The 22,309-nt window shown below is 50.9% G+C and overlaps 1 protein-coding gene across 2 annotated transcripts in view; it reads left to right on the top strand.

Annotated features, from left to right (window-relative positions):
• Ampd3 (adenosine monophosphate deaminase 3) overlaps positions 1–22,309 on the top strand; it is a 44,552-nt gene that overhangs the window by 19,961 nt on the left and 2,282 nt on the right. For both annotated transcript variants that reach the window (XM_029479785.2, XM_021166488.3), the window contains exons 3-14: positions 933–1,137; positions 3,554–3,713; positions 5,982–6,201; positions 8,061–8,190; positions 12,787–12,981; positions 14,616–14,747; positions 15,265–15,428; positions 15,916–16,042; positions 17,010–17,173; positions 18,152–18,272; positions 19,974–20,147; positions 21,985–22,095. In XM_029479785.2, the coding sequence (XP_029335645.1) occupies positions 933–1,137; positions 3,554–3,713; positions 5,982–6,201; positions 8,061–8,190; positions 12,787–12,981; positions 14,616–14,747; positions 15,265–15,428; positions 15,916–16,042; positions 17,010–17,173; positions 18,152–18,272; positions 19,974–20,147; positions 21,985–22,095 (1,903 nt within the window). The remainder of the gene's footprint in view (positions 1–932; positions 1,138–3,553; positions 3,714–5,981; positions 6,202–8,060; positions 8,191–12,786; positions 12,982–14,615; positions 14,748–15,264; positions 15,429–15,915; positions 16,043–17,009; positions 17,174–18,151; positions 18,273–19,973; positions 20,148–21,984; positions 22,096–22,309) is intronic.

The raw sequence follows: 22,309 nt of genomic DNA, 5'->3' as shown, positions 1-22,309 counted from the left end.
CATCCTGGTGCTCGTCAACCCCTCTCCTATAGCAGAGATGGATGCAGGTCTGTACCAGCCCCAGATGCCACCAGGATGGCAAACATCAGGCTTGAGGAAGGAGAAGCTGGCTAATGGCTGGAGAAAGCCTTGCTGTGTGATTTTGTGTAAGGCCCCTTCTGTCTCTGGGCCCTAACCAAGGAGGCTGACAAACTGATCACTCTCCATCCCTTCTGCTTCCTGTGCCTACGTTTGTAACTAAAATACAGTGTTGTGTCTTTGTGTCCTTGACCACATCTTTCCAGAGACTTCATTTGTCAGGGCTTAAAGAGTTTGGCTTATTTGAAGAGAACATGCTGTCCGCTCCTGGGGGAATGCCTCTCTGACACAGTGTCACCCTTATATACTGGAGCCCCCGCAGTGTGGATCTTGGTCTGTCTGTCTCTGCTCTGTCACATTGACCTACTGCCATGTGCCACAGGTCCCAAAGACTCCACCTCATTGTCAATGAGGCATGGCCTCAGGTGCAGTGTCTGCAAGGCTGGGAGGAGGAAGCCATAAGCAAGCAGACATGTGTATGAGTGCAGGTACAGATACAGGTGCAGAGGCCAGAGGTTAATGTCGTCCTCCATCTTATTTTTTGAGACAGAGTCTCTGGACTGACTCCAAAGCTATTTCAGCTAATTGACTAACCAGAGGGCCCCTGGGGTTCGCTTGTGCTGGGGTTACCGATGTCCATGGTGATACCCACTTTCTATGTGATGGCTGGAGTTCTCAACTCACATCCTCACACTTGCACTGCAAGTGCTTTATCATCGAGTGGTCTCCCCAGCCTACTGAGACTTCTTAGTGATGCCCAGCACCAGGGATCGATAACCGTGGAACTTCTTGCCGCCTGAGATTCTCCCTATGAGCAGCTGATGTCTCCCCTGTCCCTTGTCCTTGGCTCTTAGAAAGAAGAGTTTCAAGATGATCCGGTCACAGTCTTTGTCCCTGCAGATGCCAACACAACAAGACTGGAAAGGTCCTCCAACTGCCAGTCCCGCCATGTCTCCTGCAACCCCTCTGGTCCCCGGAGCTACTTCTAAGCCTGGGCCAGCACCCTATGCTATGCCTGAGTATCAGCGGGTCACCATCAGTGGAGATTACTGTGCAGGGGTAAGGTCATGCCCACCCTTGAAGCCTGGCCCGGTGTGTGTGTGTGTGTGTGTGTGTGTGTGTGTGTGTGTGTCTAGGAGAGGGTGGAAGGGGGCCCAGGAACCTGAAAAGCAGAGAGGCCTTCATGGAGACTCAGGGATGTGGGCATGTCTAGGGAGCTGTCCCATCCTGGTTTACTAGACTAAGAACTTCCGGCTGGCATGCTGTGGCTGTGCCCAGTTAGTCTTGTATGTTCCAGAGCCCACAAATCTGCCAGTGGGACCTGTCAACATTCCCAGCATCCAGCGGAGACTATGTGATGGTATTGACTTGTGTAAAATTAACTCTTCCATGTTTAGGTCAATATCCTTAAATACAGGCTAGAAATCCCTCAGCCAGTAAGAGGCAGTAAGCTCTTGATGAGAACATGAACAAGCCTTTCCTGCTCAACAGTTCCCTTAGAAACGATGCCATATTGATTTATGAGAGAGCTTCCTGCTCTTCTTTATGAGTGCATAGCATTCCACTGTGTGTTTGTACCATGAACATATTGACTTCCTGAGGATGGGGGTATAGAAGGGAACTAATGCAGTCTGTTTTCTTAGCCAGGATGCTTTCCCACCAAACCCAGCCTTAGCCTCCTGGCCAGGGTTTGGTGTCCACCTCCCGTATGTGGGCAGAGTAATGGAATAGAAGGTAGATGTGAGCCGAATGCATGCTGCTGGAGTCAATGGGCCTGCAACGTTACCTCCCTTCTCTCTTCCTTGCTTCTTCCCTCCCATGTGTATAACTAGAGAACTATGAGGCTATGAGAGGCAGGCTGACCTTACTGATCCTGGTACCCAGGGGTGGCCACTGGGCCTTTCAGGGCCCATGTGATTGGCTAGTGGCCTCTTCCTCCTCAGGAACCCCTCACCTTCTCTGATCTCCTTGGTTATCTCCTGAGTCCTTTGTCACATGGTCCTTTGGCTTTGCTGTAGGTGGGGACGTGGCTTTACCTTAGCATGTGTCTGCCATCCTGTCCCTGTGGTTGTTTTGAGGGTAGCCCCTTGTGTAGGTATCTGAGATGGGAAGTGAGCTGCTTCTAGTTTGAAAAGCAAGGAATCAGATTTGGAGAATGAATGAGAGAGATGGACGCTGACCGCTCCCTCTGATGTCAGAGTTGGGCAAGGGAGAAGGCAGGATGTTGTATCCATGATGCCTTATTTACCCTCCCTCGAAGGATATCCACAGCAGTCAGGAGAAACGTGAATATCAGGGTCTTGGAAGGCAAGTGCACATACTCTGTAGGTTCTCAAAACTTCAGTAAAATGAATGATGCTACGAAGCAGAGGAGGGAAATTCCAGGCCCAGCCGTTCTCACTCTGTGCTCCTCCAGCCTCCTCCCCTCCCTCCCTGTTGGTGTCCCCTCTTTTCTGTCCTGCCTATCCATCTGCAGGTCATTAAGAAAGTATCCCAAACTTCACACAAATGACACAAAGTGTTACAGACTTCTGTGACACTCATCCTCACTGAGTACCTAGGATGATGGAGGCTGGGAAGGCCTTCAGAGATGTACACATCTCTGAGCATGAGAAGAGCATCCTGGAGTCAGTCAGATCAGGGTCTGAAGTCAGACTTTGTCACCTCCCAACAATGGTTGATCATTTCTGGGCCTAGTTTCCCCAGTTAATAAACAAACATAACCTATAGAAACACCCGTGCTTCCTATGTGACTAGGAGCCCGATTGACCTGATGAGCGGATGCCTGCTGGGTTGACTGACAGCTAGAGGGTGGCAGAGCAAAAGATGTTTTGTTCTTAGTTGAAAATGATGGTACTTATTCTCACTTGAGGGTAGGACTGAGGCTCTGTATGCTGGTTGCAGCTGCAGGCTTCTGGTTTAATCAGCATCCTTGGGACCAACCTGGGGTGTGCAGGCTGAGAACCCAGCTCCCTCCTAGCAACCCTATCTTTCTCCCTGTGTGTCCTGTGTTGGGGTCCCCAAGACCACCTTCAGACTTTGAGATGTGCTAGCAGGGCTCTCAGGATGCAGCACCTGGCTGTACCCACAGCCTCAGTGTATTACAGAAAGAAAGACCAAGGGCAGCCAAGGGGAGGGGCACACAGGTCTGGGGGACACTAGGGCTAACCTCCAAGAGGTCTCTCCCAGTAAGGCAGCAACACCTAGTGTCTATCAGGGAAGCTCATTAGAGGCGTCTTGGCTTTGCTTAGGCATCTGCACAGTACACCCCCAATTCCAGACTCTGGGCAGGAACTCAAGTACCCAGCATAAATCAGTGTTTGTGGGAGCGGGTCACACGCAACAAGCCTCTCTTATCAGTTTGATGGGAACCATCCTGAGATCCTGCTTCCTGGGGGCCAGGCTCGCCCAGGATCTCTGCAAGCATTGTCTCTGGCTGGTGGATAGACCCTCCCTTACATGTCTCCTGCTGTAGATCACTGTGGAAGACTATGAGCAGGCTGCCAAGAGCCTGGCCAAGGCCCTGATGATCCGGGAGAAGTATGCACGGCTTGCCTACCACCGCTTCCCACGGACCACAGCCCAGTACCTGGCTCATCAGGGAGAAAGTGTGCCTTTGGAAGAGGGTCTCCCAGGTATGAAGTCTTGGGGACCAAGGTGGATTCTGTGTGTGAACTGGACCCAACGTGTGCTTGGGACTTTTTGCTGGCTGAATATTTTTCTACCAGTGGTGTTTTTGGAGATGGGGATCCTGGTGTGTTTAAAACAGTACAATCAAATGTACAGCAGTGGAAGGGTTGAGTGGGAATACATACAGAGCCCATGTGCCCTGGGCAGAGGAAGCAAAACATACTTGCCTTCATATCTGGATTGTGCCAATTTCTTGGCCCTTGAGCAAACGGCTTCTCTAAATTTCAGTTTTACAGTCTGAAAAAAACAGGAATGCCAGCAATCACCACCTCCCTGGGTGAGATTGTGTGAATGTGTGTGGAGTGCTTAGGGCAGACTGGGCTTCTAGAGTGTTCCATAAATGACAGCCATATTTAAGTTCAGAGAAGGGAGACAAGAAAGGGCAGGGTATCTTCCTGCCCTAGTGAGGGACCTAGGAGCAGCAGAGGCTAACAATGAAGTCACTAAAACAAGGGCATGTCAACCCTCATCCTTGAAATCCAGGGGTAGGGATTAGACGTGGGCCTGCGGATCATATCCAGGCCAGCACCCTCGATGCCTTTAGCAGCAGGTGCTAGGTTGTCCATGTTTCTAGCCCAGTTCTGTTTTGAGCACCCTTTCCACCAGGGAGGGGCTCAAGTAGATCTCAGCCTTCCCAAGGTTATTTCCCTGTCTGTCAGAGGGACAGGTCCCCAGTATTGTCCAGGCAGGAATGACTGTCAGACGCGTGGGTGTTACATATGGCAGAAGGCCCTTGTGTCCTGGTCATGAGTGTGGTGAAGCCATGCAATCTCTGGGTGGTTGGGCTGCAGCTTCACCTTGGCCTTTCCAACTGTCTGCCCCATACACAATGCTAGCACTATCTCAAGCCTCCTGGTCTGGTCTGTTGCTGTGCCTGATGGGGACATCAGCATCCTGGCTCTGCTGTGTTCTGCCTTCTCTGTGACCATCACAGCTTAGGGTCAGCCTGTTCCAGAGTGCTGAGGCAGGACACCCTGCCCTGGGCCCTGGATGCTTCTTTCACTCAGGAGCCAAGGTTGCTCCGTCTGCCTGTCAGGCAGCTGGCCTGCAAGGTGCTGGCTGATCTGCTGTGTTTATTCCCTGGCCAGAGACAGCTGGTTAAGAGCTGAGAACTCTCAAGACTAACAAGAAGGCAAATGTTCCGGACTGTTGACAGATTGTGCTCCCAATAAGTCAAATGGAAGCTGAAAACATCCTAAGTTGAAAATGCAGTTAACACAGCCAAATGATGTTAGCCATGCCCAGAGCGTTTCTGTGAGCCTACGGTTGGCAACATCATCAGCTTTCTTAGTAACAACATGCTGACTACCCTTATTCAAAACACGGAGTGTTTTGCTGGTACACACACACACACACACTTACTCTTGCACACTCCTAAAGTTTAAAAAAGCCCATTAAGTTGAACCATCATAAGCAACGTCCCATGATCCTTGTGCAGGGCACACCTGTTTACCAAGCATTTCCCTACTGTGCTTTTATGGCCCTCACTACCACCTGCTGGGTAGGTGGTGTCTCAGGTGAGCAGTCAGGATCCCAGAGGCAGAGGGCCTTTCAGACTCTCACACCAGGAAACAGCAGAGGTGTTTTACTGCTTGGGTTAGGTGTACTCTGCCTGGCTCCATGCTAGGCTAAGGATTCTATGCTGGCCAGTTCCTGCTCTGGGAGGGCAGGGCCTGGTTATTGATCCTTTTGCTCTGTTAGGGACAGGGTGACTTCTTATCTAATTCTTTGGCTGCCTTGGGTTCAGAAAATATGTGGGAAGAGGGAGCGGTTATTCCCTGCCCCAGGCATTCCAGTGCTTTCTTACTGGGAGAACACCTAGCCATTCTTTTCTAAAAACTAAAAGTAAAATAAAGCAGACACCCCTGAGGGCCAAGAAGGGCCAAATTAGGTGAAGTCCATTTTAATTAAGCTAAACACACACATATGTGCATGTGCAAACACACACACATACGTATGCATGCACAAAAGCATGCATGCACATGGACATACACACATGCACACACATGCATTGGTGTGCTAGCCTTGGGACAGGCTTGCTCTAGAGACCGGACTATAGCAGCTACAATACAAGCCAGTGTGTGTCCTCTGATATCCAAGGTGTGAAGAACTATTAATCACACAGTGGTGAGAGTTATAGAGACAAACAAAGCAGGGAGGCTGACAAAGTGTTCAACGTTGGTCATTTGGCCACCACTCATCCTGTTTTGCAGACTTCCACCCTCCCCCACTGCCCCAGGAAGACCCTTATTGCCTGGATGATGCACCCCCCAACCTGGGCTACCTGGTTCGCATGCACGGAGGTGTTCTTTTTGTGTATGACAATCAGACGATGTTGGAACGCCAGGAGCCCCACAGCCTGCCCTACCCTGACCTGGAGACCTACATTGTGGACATGAGCCATATTCTGGCACTCATCACTGATGGCCCCACGTAAGCCAATTTCCCCGGTTCCCCCTTTTGTTGTGTGTGTGTGTGTGTGTGGGAAGGAGCAGCAGGCACTCCATCCTGGGTTTCCCTATGAGGATTGCACAGGCTTAGAACTGTTACTGCTGCACCCTGATGTACATGGGCATGTGGAAACCTCTGTGTGATAGTGGCCACTGTGTACCTACATCAGCTGCCACCCCTCTCCTTAGGCAAGGAAACACTGCAGAGAGCTGCCAGCTGTCAGCTCCGGGCATGGGCGAACATGGAGGGAGGAATAAAGAAAAACTCTTGTTTCAGCTACTGGGCTTCCTGTGCTCTTGAAAGTAGCATGCAGGGATCCTGGAGCCCTCTGTGTCCCCGCTTGGCTGGAGCTGACAGGGAAGGTGGCTTTCTTCATGGCAGGGATTTGAGCCAACCAATGGTTAAGGTTCAGTTACCTGATCCGTAGGAATGGGAGCCTGGGAAGGCAAGGGGTCATGTCAGATTGGCATGTACCCCTTGCTCACTCCTGCCTTTGGGGTTTTGCTGTGAAGGGTGTGGGCCTCGTCTCTGAGACAGAAGAGTAGGATGGGGGGAGGGTGGGCCTCTGGCTCTTGGTCCTCACTAAGCAGAGGCCAGAACTAAGACCCGGGAGGGGAAGGACAGTTTCTGGGAATCCCTTCTTACCAGGGGTGTGAGCAGTGACTGTTGTCTGAGAAACTATCAAGGGACAGTCGATGGACAAAGTGACCAAACCTAATGTTTGATGTGATGTTTTACTGGGGTCTCTATCTCTCACTAGCTCAGAGTCCTTTCCCACTCTGAGATTCCTGACTCACTCAGGGCTTGCCTCTATAGACAGACAATGAGACTGGTATTAAAAATGTTATTATTGCCATTTACTTATGTATATCCATGTGTATATCTGCATGTGAGAAGGTCAGAGGCTGTGAGATCCCCTGGAGTTCCAGGCAGTTGTGATTTGGATGCTTGGACTCAAACTCGGGTTTTCTGCAAAAACAGTATGTGATCTTAACCACGGAGCCATCTCTTTAGTTCCTAGCAGCTGCTCATTATGGTGGCCTAGGGAGATGCAGGCAGCTGCTGTTTGAGAGCACTGAGGGAGCAGGGTCAGTTCTGTGAGGCTGGGCATCTGAGCTGGGTGTGGGAGACATCTGGTCATAGCAGTGAGTCGCATCTTAGTTCGCTGAGGAAAACTTATTCCCAGGGAGTGCTTTCCCTGGGTGGGGACCCTGGGGTGTCAGTCCCACAGAGCTTTCTGTCTCAGTGGTCCTTACCTGCTCCTCACTGTAAACATCCTCTTCCTGCCCAGGAATCTCAGAGCTGAGGATCCCTCAGGTCGTGGGAACCTAGGGACAGTTGGTCATGGGTGGAGGGTTGACACCTCTGCATCCTGAGCTAGGCAGGTGGTAGTAGATAGTTTGACTGTATCATTGACATTCTGGGCAATAAATTCTGTAGTTAAAGGATTATGGGGGCTGAGGAGAGAGGAGGGGCTCCTCTGCTCAGCTAGACCCAGAGCCTGAGACAGGTACTTCAGTCTGGGGCGGCACTATCTCCATAGTTATCCATGGGATGGTTATCCCTGTGCTAATTGCCCAAACATAAGACAACAAAAGCCTGCCTGGGCTCCCAGAGTTGGTGCTCCCTCCCGTGTGTCTTGACCGTCTGCTCATGTGGTGTCATCACACGTGTGTGCTGGTCAGCTCAGCCAGGTCTGAGGAAAGCTGGAAGCATCTCGGCTCTTCTTCCTCCATGCTGTCAGAACCTGACCCTTCCATCCCGGGTCACTACCCTGTCTTGAGGTTGCTAAACTGTCGTTTGATGTCTTACTGGGGTCTCTATCTCTCACCAACTTGCAGGAAAACCTATTGTCACCGGCGACTGAACTTTCTGGAATCCAAGTTTAGCCTTCATGAGATGTTAAATGAAATGTCAGAGTTCAAGGAATTGAAGAGTAACCCCCACAGAGACTTTTATAATGTGAGAAAGGTATGTGGTGGCTGGTGTCCAAGCCACTCACCTGGCCCCATACTGGGCCCAGGGAATGATGCCCTGGGTCTGTCTAGGTCCAGAGTTGGGTGAGCGCCAGGTCTCCTGGCTGGACATTTCTTGGCCAGAGTAGCCTGTGTGATAAAACATGTCTATGCAGTAGGAAGACTGGCAGAATGCATCCTTGCATCGGGTTGTCTTGGATACTGTGGTACCATTCTAGATCTACATTGGAAAGTCTGTGTTGGTGCAAGTCTTTCTCCAGCATCAGAACATAGCCTGCTAACTGGTCTTAACAGTGGCGGCTTTAGGGTAGTGGATGTGTTAGAGACATCACAGAGGGAAAGCTGTCAGGACCTGTCTGGACTTAGGAGTTGGCAGGTTTCCATCCTTTGGAGTCAGCTCTATTAAAGCAAAGCATTAAGATGCTCCAGCCTCTGCCCTTCCTCTGCCCCTGGAGTGGCCGCGTGGCTCTGGCACCTTCTGCCTGCAGGGGCAGCAACAGGGCAGGCCTGTGTTAGAGGGTCCTGGCCTGGAGCTTTTCCACTTTCTTCCAGGGGAAGGACAACTTGGGATCATGCTGAGCATGGCTCGGATGGAGAGCAAGACTCAACTTTCTGCTCATAAGAATCCTCAGAGACAAGTGCTGTGACAGGGGTGGGGAGTGGCTTTCAGAGAGGCCAGAACTGAGGAGGAGAGGGTGTGTGGTACAGGGGAAGGAACGAGTGACAGTGGCCTTCTGGGGAGGGAGCAGAGTGTGCAGATGTCAGAAGGGGAGAGGGAGGAGAGAGCGTGCAAGCTCATGGGGCTGGAAGGTGGGTGACAGCCAGGTAGAGGGAGGCCAGCAGAGCTGTGGCAAGGTTCTGCACCATGGAGGCCTATGGACTTCTTAAAGAATGTCATAAGTCTCAGACTCTGGACCAAGAGGCTTCAGAAGTAAGAGTAGGACGCGTGGGCTATTGGATGCATGGGCAGAGGTGAAAGGTTGTGGTTAGACCACTTCCCTAGATACAATAGCCACCGTCTGTTCCTTCTTTGGGTGGCTCAGTTTCTGTGAGAACTTAGCACATACCCTGGCAGATGGGTGAAACGCCTCCCCTAGCCTGGCATATCCCCACCCCGCCCTCTGCAAGTGTGAGCGAGCACTATGGGCCTCTATAGCTCCTGAGGCTTGGAGCCAGGCTAGCCTAGCCAACTGTGCTTCTGATGGTCCTGTGGTCATCCCTGGACAGCCCATGGCTGTCTCTGGGTTGCTCCTTGGCCATGATGTGGGAAAGAGAGAGATGATTCTTGGGGTTTCCTGGCAGTCTGGGGTTGATGCCTGCTCTATCCACAACAGTCTCATTTTTGGCACCTAAATTGGTCCATAAGTATGAATCCAGAGCTGCTGAGTTAGGCCTGGTCCTCCAGGGCAGAGAGCTGGGTGCTGGGTGCTGGGTGCTGGGAGATTTGTTTTCTCACTCAAAATCTGGGTTCTAAGGACAAGACTGAGATTTAAAATCTACAGTGACAGGGAAGGGCTATTCCTATCTCTATGGTGGCTGCCATGTCCAGAGCCAGGCTCTCAAGGCAGGAGCCTGGGGCGTGGCAGGTGTCAGTATGGGTAGTAAGGAATGAGTTTTGATACTGGGAGTCCCAACCAGCAGGACCCTATAATTGAGCATGTAGTCTCTGCCCACTGCTAGGAAGGAAGGACTGTGTTTGCTCCTTGGAAGTTGGATGTTGGATAGAAATGAGCATTGTCCACTTTGGTAAAGTGTAACATTAGGGACATCATAGGTATTATTTGGGCCAAGCCTGATCAAGTGGGATCGGATCCCTGAAGCTATTCAAGCTTAGAGGAAGAATAGAGTATCGATTACTCATGTCTGCCATGGGTGTGAGAAGAGCCAGTGTTAGTTAGCTCAGGTCTTAGACATCAAACAGTGCTTCACTGAAATGTGACTGTTCTGTGAACCTTGATCTCACGTGACAGTAAAGTATCCGCATAGATTCTTCTAGCCAGACACTAAAATGAAGGCCTTTTTTGACTTATTCTGCAAGCTGGACTAGGGGATTCCTGGATGGCCCAGCTGGTTTCATTCTATGTCCTGTGACTCATGGAAGCTATGACAGGCTGTGTGCATGACTGCGAAGCTGGAAGACACAGCTAGAATGGCAAAGAATGTGTGGAGTCATGCTGAGTGAGGTAGGCCGTGCCGCAGTGAGCGAAGCCAGGCTGGGCTCCTTGTTGCCTCTCGGCTATGAAGCGCTGGAGCTTCAGCCCCGCTCCGTGTGATGTTCTGCATCTCACAGCTTTGAGTTCTTCTGTCTTTCCTGGAGGAGGGTCAAGAACTGATGGCAGGAAGGTCCCTGATGAGTGAGCACTGTCCCCAACACCATAGGCTGGCTGGGATAATGGACACACAAGTCCAATAGATCAAATGTCTGGCTTGGCATGTCTTAACAGATGACCAACCAGCTGTGGACAGCATTCCCCAGCTTGAGGTCAGTGTCTCCTTCCCCCAGCCTTGCCAGAAAGCCTGGTCTGCTGCAGTTCTAGCGTGAATTGTAGCACCCTGAATTGTGACCTCTCTTGTCTTCTTGGTATCATGAGAGGTGACCCAGCATGCCTATTGTGTCTCTAGGGCACCTGTTAGCCAGGTGACAGCCTGTAAGTGAAACACAGTAAAAAGAGAGAGAAAATGGAGGGGAGAGGGAGATAGGACAGACAACGTGAGGAGTGATAGTATTCTAAAAAAAACCAAACAGTCCACTCTAGCTTGTATGTGCACGGGGATGGTGTGGCTGACCGAGGACAAGGGGAAAAGCCACAAGGCCAGGAAAGAGGTCTTTCTGGACTCAGGAGTAAGTTCTTTGGTGGCAGTGGGAGTGAAGTTTGGGAGGTAGAACTGATGTGATTAGCTGGTACTGAGAGAAGAGGGTGGGAAGGCTGCCCACTTTTTCACAATGAACTTCTGAGGTCAGGATCGGCCATTTCCCAAGACACTGAGGACCAGGAGATGGTCAGGTTTGCACTGTGGTCTGAGACGGAGAGTACATTCTGGAGGTGAACTGTCTGTGAGTTCCTCAAATAGAGACGTCCGTTAGGTAATTACTTAGTTCTGGGACTTTCAGCTCATGGTCCGCATTTGGGAGTTGTTTAAAGAGAAAAGTTAAAGGCACAGGCGGCTCAGCTCTTGGCGTTCTTGCAGAGAACTGGAATTCAGTTCCCAGCATTCGTGGCAGGCAGCTTACAACTGCACCTGATTTCATTTCCAGGGGATTGATGCCCTTTTCAGCCCCAGCCCCACCCCCACCCCCTGCCTCTTTGCACTTGCACGTTCTCTCTCTCTCTCTCTCTGGACTCCGCTCTCCCTCAAGCCCCCCCCTCCACTCCCTGGTGTATATGCATGTATTCACATACACATGAATAAAAATAATCTTTAAAGGCACAGGTGGCATAGGTCAGGGGTGAGGATGAGCTGTCACAAGAGAGGTCAGAGGTGAAGAGACAGCTCGATGTTACAGGAGTTTAGCATGACACCGAAGACCTGAGACATTCAACAAGGAAGCCAAGGTCCCACTGGGCTCCAGGCTGGTGCCTCCTTTGGGGAATCTGTGTTTCCATCAAGTGCAGGGGTCCCAAGCTCCTGACTCCTGTCTGTGAGTCAGAACTTTCTCTGAGGTCTGAGTCCACATGCTGGCTTCCAGTCAGGATATCTGTTTCAGAATGGGGCTTGAAAATCCTGGGCTCAGGTGAGGTAGCGTTGACTGAGAAAGGTGTGGTGGGTACCCTCTTAACTCTCTTAGGGGTATTGCTTTGGGAATTCCCAGAGAAGTCAGTGGGAAGGGTTGAATCTCAATGGTTATATGAACCCATTGGAATGGATAGCACCAGTTTTTTCTTCATTCGTTCGTTCATTCATTCATTCACCATTGACTCACCGATACCTTGGACCAATCCTTGGGGCAGGTGTGACGTGGATGCAGTGGACTTGGTCCCTGCCCTTGAGGAGGTCCCAGGCAGATAGAAACATGTAAGAGGGGTCAGGAGGATGTGCCCACCAATGTGGATGACTGTCCCAGGTGCCCAGGCTGGGCAAGAGAGAGAATGGATTAGCTGTGCCCAGGGGATCAGGGTTGGCTCCCATGTAGAGGAGGCAGAATAATACATATGAGCTTGGCAGGAAGGAAACCTGTGGGCTGAGAAAGGCATGGGCAATGTGATACCACAGAGCAGCTTGGTGTCTGAGGAGCCAAGCATGGCTCCCCACATGTGATGGGGGCAGCTGGAAGAGGAGAGATTATGATTGCTCGCAGCCTTAATTCCAGGTTCAAGTGCTGGGACTGAGTATGCAAGAGAGGACTTGTCAAGTGGGTAAACTAGAAACCAAAACAAAAATATCTTGATGCTGTTTGGATATAGGCTGGGTGGCAGGCCTGCAGGAGCGAAGACTAGATCCTAGGCCTGGAGGAAAAATAAGAAGGGGGATGGTGGGCACTCTGTCCACAGCCAGTGTGGTGCTGAGACTCTGTGTTCCGCTTGGAGGGTTGAGGCTCTTCGGTCACTAGGGGAGGGGACTGGCTCATTGACCAGTGGGTGATGTGTTCCAGGTAGACACACACATTCATGCAGCAGCCTGCATGAATCAGAAGCACCTGCTGCGTTTCATCAAGCACACGTACCAGACAGAGCCCGACAGAACTGTGGCAGAGAAGCTAGGTCGGAAGATCACCCTGCGGCAGGTGTTCGACAGCCTGCACATGGACCCCTACGACCTCACGGTGGACTCGCTGGATGTTCATGCGGTAAGTGAGCTCTGCCCTGGGTACTTCTATCAGGAGTGCTCTGTCCACAGAAGCCAGCATATCTGTGCTTGGACAGTTGGTGGCTGGGGAAATCATCTTACTTTGCTTGTAGTAGAGCTGTGGAAGGAATCTGGTGTTCTTGAATAGTGAGGCTGGGAACAAACGAGTCAAAGGAAGACCATGAAGTTGGATGGTTACAAATTCTAATCCCCCTCAATCACTTAGGAGTCATGTACCCTTAGGTGAATCACTTAAACTTTCATTTTCTTGTCAATAAAATGATGACTGTAGGACTGGAGAGATGGAGGAAAGACCATTTTCTGCTCTTGCAAGAAGACAGGGTTTCAGTTCTTAGAACCCACAGTCAGGCAGGCGCTCATGAGCGCCCATTACTGCAGTTCTAAGGACTCTGCGCCATCTTCTGGCCATTACAGGAACTGCATGCACTCAGCACCCATCTAGCCAAGCAGGCACACATAAGTAAAAATATCCATACATTTAAAAAAAAAAATATTTAAAAAGTGATGACTATCATGCACCTTGTTAATTTTCAAAGTTGTTAAGATGCTGAATGACGGTGCAGTTGCTATAGAGACAGCAGAGTGGTCCTTTAAAATGTTAGCTGTAGAATTCCATAGACTTCCTAGCTTCTATTCACGCCCTTGAAGGCACTGAAAATGGAGACTTCAGTAGACACTTGCACTCCGCTGTCCATAGCAGCGTTATCTTCAGTATTCAAAAGGTAGAAAATAGCACAATTATTGGACCACAGACAATAACTAACCCAAATGTAACAAACGCACACGCACAGTAATTACTGTTCAGACTTAGAAAGCCAGAGTAAAAACTTAATTTTTTTTTCTGATTATATTTTTTTGTGGTGTGTGTGTGTATGTTTTTACACCTGCATGGCACATGTATGTATATGTGTAGGCCTGAATTTGATGCTGGTAACCATCTTGGTTTACTCTTTCTCCATATTCATTGAAGCATAAGGGTTTCTCAATCGAATTCAGAGCTCATCAATAGAGCCCAGCCTTAGCCAGTGTCTTTGGGGCTCCCTTCTCTTTGCTTTCTGAGGTCAGAATTACAAGTGGGGCCACTATGCCCACCTGGCATTGGTTTGGGCTTCTGAGGATCTGAATCTGGTCCACGGGCGAACAGTAAACAGATGAGCTGCTGAGTAAACAGATGAGCTCATCTGAAGTTTAGGGTCTTCCCCGACCCTAAACTTGATACACTTCAGTAAGTGCCCTCTGTAAGTCACTTATGTTCCTCACACGTCCAAGACCTTGAACTCCACCACAGAGTGCCTGTCCAAAGAGTCCTATGGCTGACTGAGGGACATGGTCCTGGCACACAGAATGACCAAGGTTTCATGCAGAAAGTTGTGGTGGCGCATGCCTGTAATTCTATCACTATAGAGGATGAGGCAGGAGGATTGCAAGTTAGAAGATATCCTGTGCTACATAGTGAGGCTCTGTCTAAAAGAAAGAAAGGGAGGGAGGGGGATCTAGAGCTAAAGGAGGGGGGTGACTACATTTTCCAGTGTGGCTGTCTTGGCAAGGTCAGGAGAAACATATTTGGTAGCCGCATGGAAATGTGAGGCAGCCAGCTGGTGGTCTCCTCCTCAGGGCCGCCAGACATTTCACCGCTTCGACAAATTCAACTCCAAGTACAACCCCGTGGGGGCCAGCGAGCTCCGGGACCTGTATCTGAAAACTGAGAACTACCTCGGGGGAGAGTACTTTGCTCGTATGGTCAAGGTGAGTGAGCCCTCAGCCTCTTCAGATACCTGCCGTTGTCTGCCTTCAAAAAGTAGGGGCACGTGTGACCCTCTGTCCCTTCCTCTCCCTGAAGGCCCTTCTGTCTACCACCCAACACAGGCAAGCGCTGGTCTCCTGCTCTTGAGCACGGACAGGTGTGTCCTGTGGGCTGATGGCAGGGAAGGGGCAAGAAGGGAAGAGCTCCTAGCGTCCTGGCGCCACCCCTGTCTATTGCGGCCAGAACTCGGCTGGTTGCAGGCTGGCTTCAGGTGGAGACATGGCTGCTGCCCAGCCTGGTTCTGCAGCCAGGCCTGTTTACAGCCTGCCCGTGTCAGACCCTGGCCTCCCTCCCAGGAGACACCTCGGCAGGGGAGTGGGGGCTTATGTGGCAACGCCAGGAATTTAGATCAGCCTTTCCACCTATGTGCAGGTAGCTGAAGGACCCCAGGGCCCACCGAGGGATGGGGTCTCCCATGTATCTGGGAGGTTTTTGGGTTGACTCAATTCTTGCTATCAGGAAGTGGCCCGGGAGCTAGAGGACAGCAAGTACCAATACTCAGAACCACGGCTCTCCATCTATGGTCGCAGTCCCAAGGAGTGGTCTAGCCTGGCCCGCTGGTTCATCCAGCACAAGGTCTACTCACCCAACATGCGCTGGATCATTCAGGTGCCCCGCATCTAGTGAGTATCGTGCTCTTGTCTGCCCTGGGTTCTTGGGGGACCACAGCCTGTCCTACATGACTCCTGGGTATGCTCCTGAGGGTAGGGCAGGGGTGGTGGGGCTTGACTCTCAGCACACATCACTTTTGCTTTTGAAGAATACATGGTGGGGGGACTACCCTCTCTTCTTATTGAAGACTTGGGTCATGAGATGACCTGTAGTGTCCTACATGGCTGGCCTCCCTGGCCGTCATGCAGAGCGACACTCTCATCTCCAGCTGGGCTGGGCATGGGGTTCAGAGGGGCTGAGTTGAGCTCTCACCCAGCCTGAATCCCACCACTTCACTCTCAGTGGCCTCTGGCTTGAGTCAGTGGCCCGATGGGCACAGGAAGATGCCCATCAGTTTGCAAACACTGACGGCACTGGCTGTTTGCTCTGTTCGGAAAGTGACTAGGCTCCACCAGGCAGACCAAGTCCTCCTACCAAGCAAGCCTTTGGTTTCCCCAGTGATATATTTAGGTCAAAGAAACTACTGCCAAACTTTGGGAAGATGCTGGAGAACATCTTCCTGCCCCTGTTCAAAGCTACCATCAACCCCCAAGATCATCGGGAGCTTCATCTCTTCCTTAAATACGTAAGTGCCAGGGTGGGGACTCTAGTGAGCCTGGTGTGGCAAGGGAGGGCACATCTGCCCCACATGGGTCCATTTCAGGGTTCACTTTCTCCAGCCTCCCACTCTGCTCCCCTCCCCAGCTCCTGGACCCAGGCACAGGCTGCCAGCTCCAAGAAGCTGGATAATGAAAGGAACGGAGGGAGGCTTCTTCTCAGGGTAGTGGTTGTTGGTAACGCAGGGGAAGGTTGTGTCTGTCCCTAGAAGGGCAGCTGTGGGCAATGATCAGTAGCTTTTAGCCTGGAGATTGGAAATGCCTGATCAAAAGGATTTCTTCGGTTTCCTCCCAGTGAAGCAGAGGTGCCTCTGGGGCCATGGATACACCTGGCCAGGGACCCTTGATCTATTGTGAGGCACCCAGCTGGTGTCTCATGGCTATACCTGACACACCAAAGGAATCCTCTACCTATAACTCGCTCTGAATCCAGCTCTGGACCTCTTTGGGCCTAGAGTCTAGTCATCCCACTTGGACGGCTTCCAAAACCACTTTGGTCCTGTTTTGCTCAACATTAAAATGAGGCCACAGCCACCACCCCGACACAGTGTCACTTGAGTACTAACTAGCTGACGAGTTGTAAGGCCAGGGGACCTTGATGGATGGTAGTAGATGCCCGGCATATCAAGTAGCCGCACCCCAGCATGGCACTGCTGCCGTTGGCAGTGGCTGCTGTTCCCTGCAGGACTGGCCTCCTTGGCACAGCAGCAGGAAACCTGGCAGCTCAGATCCAGCCTCATCTGGCCCAGCCTCAGTTTCCTCATTGTCTCCAGCCGGATACACAGGGGCTGGCATTCTCCAGGCTGGCCTACTGGGCCAACTCAGAGGCTCAGGGTCCCCGACAGGAGTGTGAGCTGCGAAACCCTGTGGGGAGCTGAACAGAGTCCCAGATTATCCTGCCCTGGCTCAGTGTCAGAATCCTTACTTCCCACACAGGTGACTGGGTTTGACAGTGTGGATGATGAATCCAAGCACAGTGACCACATGTTCTCAGACAAGAGTCCCAGCCCAGACCTCTGGACCAGTGAGCAGAACCCACCCTACAGTTACTACCTGTACTACATGTATGCCAACATCATGGTGCTGAACAACCTCCGCAGGTGGGTGAGGCCCCGGCATGAGCCTGTGTTGCACATGCATGTGTTCCTTCTGCCAACATGCATACCCACGTGGTATTTAAATGTATCACATGACTGCTCACACATGTGGCCATATGCTTGAGAAGACTCATGCCAACACAGATATGTAGTATGTGTGCAATGACGCTGTACACCTGCACACACATGTTCATATGCACATACTGACCACACACCATGTGGGCTATTATATCTGGGAGACAGGAGAGACCTGGGACACGCTGACCATACGCACGCTTCTTTCCTGCTAGGCAGCAGTCTGTACACATGCATTTGTGCTTTGAAAAACTTCGGCTCCCCTGTGATAGGCACAGTCTGGACACAGGAGAGACAGAGTGAAACAGATGCAATTTGTCTTAGGGTGGTCTCCCATGGAAAGGCTCCACAAACCAGACAAAGCACATACTGGCAGAAGCCAGAAACCTGGGACACAGGACACAGCTACATTCCCCTCCCTGAGAGTAATACTGCATACACCTTCCTTTGGAGTGTGCCTTCTCACTGGTTAGCACTGAGCTAATCCAGGCTGTGATGTGGAAGGTTAGAATGGGATTGAGAAAAGGGGTTGGGAGCAGGGTGGAAGTGATCCTGAGCTAAGCTCTGGGAGACAGGCTTTCTGGTTCTGGCTTTGTCACTGACCTGCTCAGTGTCTTTCAACACACGTCATCCCCTGGACCATTTCTAAAGCAAAGAGGTGGCCTCCATCCACCTGCTTTCTCATGGTGGATGGAGGCCACAGTCTTGGAAAGCCAGGAAATGGGGCTGTGGGGAATGGAGGAGGGCCAGGACCCTTCTCTATGTCTATTCTCCTCTGTCCTTGGCTTCTGAACTGTAGGAGGGGATGCTTCTAGGGTGCACTGGTTTAGCTGTGCTGACCATGCCAGAGGGATGTGGGCAGTGTAAGCCAGGGGCGCATCCTGACCTGGAGCCTCCCTTTGACAGGGAACGAGGCCTGAGCACGTTCCTGTTCCGGCCTCACTGTGGGGAGGCCGGCTCCATCACTCACCTAGTGTCTGCCTTCCTGACTGCAGACAATATTTCCCACGGGCTGCTGCTTAAGAAGGTAAGTGGGCCACTCGTGGGGGCTAGGCTCCCATCCCCCATTCCCCACCCCCCATCCCCTCTTCAGAGCTCTGGTCAGTGCTCCTGGAGAGGGCTGTGCCACTGTAGTCTTCTTGGCTTCACTTCACTTTTTATTTAAATACTTTCACATATTTTGATCATATTCTTTCCCCCTTCCAACTCCATACCCACTACCCAATTCATGTTTTCATCTTCCCCCCATCCCTCAACCCCCCAAAAACTAAACTAAAGCAGGAAAACCAACAAAAACAATTTGGCTCACTTTTAACCATAAAATAACCAAACATCACATTTTAGATGAAAAAAAAAAAACCTAAAAAAATCTTACTTTCTTTACAGAAACAGTATTAGCAGCCCTTTAGTATTTCCAGTTCCCTTTTCCTTTCCTTTTGAAAGGCTAATTTTTATTTTTGTGTTTGTGCATGCATGCTGGTGTGTGTGTGTGTGTGTGTGTGTGTGTGTGTGTGTGTGTAGGTCTGTGCATGAGCAAGGCAGGTGCCTGCAGAGGCTGTCGGATCCTGGAGCTGCCATTACAGGTCATTGTGAACTGCCTCAAACGGAACTCAGGTCCTCCATAAAAGCACTGCAGAAAACCACACTGAGGCCGCCCTGCAGCTCACTGTCACCTACAGCATAATTTTAGCATAATAATAAGCACAAAATTTGGACTCCTTCCGTTGACTGGTAACCCTTGCTCTGGGCTACAACATTCCTACGCCCTCATTTTAAGGCCTTGGGACAAAGGATTCACCACTGGGTCAGTAAGTGACTCCCAGTCCCCAGTGGCGGACACATTGGCCATCTAGCTTTTGCTTCTGTAGGTGATGTCACTGTGAACCTGGGTACCCAGCCTGCCTACATATTGGGTCACTTCCAACATATTGCCTTGCCTCTGGTCCTGACATGTGCTCTCTCTGGTCACATTTGTATGGGACACAAGTCTACCATAGCAGGAAGCCCGCTCCTTCCCTTCCCTCAGGATATGGCTCTCGGGCTAGACTGTGTCCAGCTCTCTGGTAGTTCCTCTGCTCAATGCTGTGTCTGTCTGCACACCTAACAAGAAGCATCTTAAAGGAGAAAGGGCTTATTTTGACTCACGCTTGGAAGGATACAGCCTACTGTGGCAGGGATGCTATGATGCCTGGTAACATTGCATCTCCAGTCAGGACGTGGGAAATGGTTAGGAAGGGGATCCTAGAAATGATAAAACTTCAAGGCCCACAACCAGTGACTCACTTCTAGGGAGGCTCTATTTTCTAAACATTCCATAACCTTCCAAAACAGCGCTCCCAGCTGGAAATCAAACACACGAGCACCCAAGACTAGGAAGGAGATTTTATAGTCAAACAATGGAAGCCTTAACTTGAACGTTTCTCAAGCATACAGGGGTTCTCCCGGCCTGCCCACTTCAGGGGGCCTGTGGAGGTGTAAGGTGTGGCCTCTTGCCCAGCACTGTACCCTGCAGTCTGAGGCCAAGGGGGTGTACAAACAGTGGGCAAGAGGCCCATGTGTCCCAAGCAATGAGTGGAATGCAGGCAGTAGAAGAAGGTGGGTCTGGACATCCCAGCTTTCTTGGGCGTGGTGGCCTGTCCGGACAGCCCAGCCTCTGGATTCCATTGGCGTGAACCACCACACTGCACCCTGGCACACGTCACACGAGTGTCTGTCGGTTCTTTTGCAGAGTCCTGTTTTGCAGTACCTCTACTACCTTGCTCAGATCCCTATTGCCATGTCTCCTCTCAGCAACAACAGCCTGTTTCTGGAATATTCCAAGAACCCACTCCGGGAATTCCTGCACAAGGGACTGCATGTCTCTCTCTCTACCGATGACCCCATGCAGTTTCACTACACCAAGGTGAGGCTGTGGAGACGCAGCTGTGTCCCAGCAGGCATCGGTGCTGGCCTGCTCCCCGACCCCTACCCTGTGAGGATGCAAGCCCATAGCTCACTTGTTCTGTTGTGGTGTGGCTTGGTGAAGACGAGGGGTGCTCCTCTGGTGAGGGAAGTCGGTCTTTCTCGCCATCTACCTTGTATTGATGTATCTCTGTGATCGTGGAAGAGTCAGCAGAACTCTATTGTATTGTTTTATTGTATTTTATGTAAAGTGGGCATAAAACCATGCCCCCCTTAAACTGATGAACTAGAGTCTAATAGGTCCAATATATTATACACCATTCATTCAAAAATTGGAGCAAAAAATGATAGCGTTTGATCCATTGGGGTTCTGGTGTGCTTCACTCTGTAGACTAAGCTGGCCTTGATGCCGCAGAGATCTGCCTGCCTCTGCTTAGGCCTCTGCGGTGCTGTGATTAGGGCATGGCCACCGCACCTGGCTTTGCTAATCGGATTTTTATGACTATGCTTTGTGCCTCTGGGAAGAGAGAAGGGAAAGGAGATATCATGCACAGAGAACAGACATAACTGCTTCCAGAACATTCTACTGGCATTGATGGGACCAAGCCACTGACTAGCAAGCAATCGGTGTCAGGCTTACGGTGTCTGGACCTTTTACACCCAGAATGGAAGCCTTTGAAGAGCTGCCTCCCATCTTAGTTGTGTCTGTTGCTTTTTATTGTTGTGAGAACCTAGAGATGCTTTTAAAAATATTTACAAACTCATTTAAAAACAGTAATACTCTGGTTTCTTTTCTGAGTGTATAAGTCTTTCACCTTTAACAATAGTAATGTATCCGTTTGATGCCTAGATTCCCGAACTAGGGAGCTGAGGCACTGAGACCTGGAGCTGGGAGCCAGCCTGGGCTACAGAAGAAACCCTGCATCAAAACAAAACAAAAATAACCAAGAGACTAAACCCAACAATGACAGCAACACACACACACACACACACACACACACTACACAACCTCCACCCACCCCGAAATAGTAATAGAATCATTAAGTATTATATAAATAGCAAAAAATGTTATGAAAATAACTATTTTCCCAAAACAAAAATCCCAAGAGGAGTGGCACCGTTCTGCAGTTTGCTTCAGTGTCTTATTTAATAGAAGACAGCTGGGTTCCCATCCCCGCCTCTGCATTCAATTTGCTGGAAAGCATGCGAAAGCAGTCCTGCCTCACAACTGCTGCAGAGCTGTCATGCGGAGCTGGTAAACAGATTCTGGGTCTCAGCAGTCTTCAAACCTCACTTTTAGACCTACTGGAGGCAACAGTAAAGGAAGGGCTGGTGCTGGACAGCAGGTAGTTCCTGCCAGAAGAAAAAGCAGGGCCCTGGCTAACCCCGGCCCCTTAGGGCCTGATTGCATCATCTCCAGACATTTCTTGGTAGTTAATGTTACTTTTTACTCTGTTACTGTCACTGCTCTGTTGGTCAGTGCTGGAGGCTGCTGCCTTGGGAGCTGTCCCTCTCCCAGATCCTTGTTTTGTCCTGTTTGCATGAATGTTCCTGCATTTACCCAAGGAGCCTCCCTTTTAATAGGACAGTCACAGGAGAGCAGGCCCCCAGCTTCCCGACATTGTAGGCCCTCAGTGCTGGTGAGCAGGCAAATCCAGAAGCCTGCCTGCTTTATCTCCATTTGGTGACCCACACTTGCACGCAGACAGGTCTCAGGAGTCTGGAGTTGGAGGATCTAGGTGCTAGGGAGTTGAGGGAAGCCCTGGAGAGTGAGTACTTTTCGTGATGCAAGGCTGACCTATGTTTCTCACCTGACTGTGCTCTCTGGCCGGGGCTAGGAAGCGCTCATGGAGGAGTATGCCATTGCGGCACAAGTGTGGAAGCTGAGTACTTGCGACCTGTGTGAGATCGCCAGGAACAGTGTGCTGCAGAGTGGCCTCTCACATCAGGTATGTGATGGGCTGGCTGTAACCTCCACTCTTCAGTGTGCGAGCACACAGAATGTCGTACACAGTGTGCCTTCCCCGTCACCGGTATGGGTGACAAACTGAACAAGCCAGGTCTCAGGAGTACTGACACTCGGGCTCCATGGGAAACCTTGCGAGGTCACCATGACTGCCCCTCATCTATCTCAGACCTGCCCTGAGCGAGGTCGTCCCTAGC

The sequence above is a fragment of the Mus caroli genome, unplaced genomic scaffold (assembly GCF_978045245.1).
Source record: "Mus caroli unplaced genomic scaffold, Mus_caroli_1 scaffold_8, whole genome shotgun sequence".
NCBI lineage: Eukaryota > Metazoa > Chordata > Mammalia > Rodentia > Muridae > Mus > Mus caroli.
Note: the sequence above shows the minus strand (reverse complement) of the source record. Positions and strands in the feature narration are given on the sequence as shown.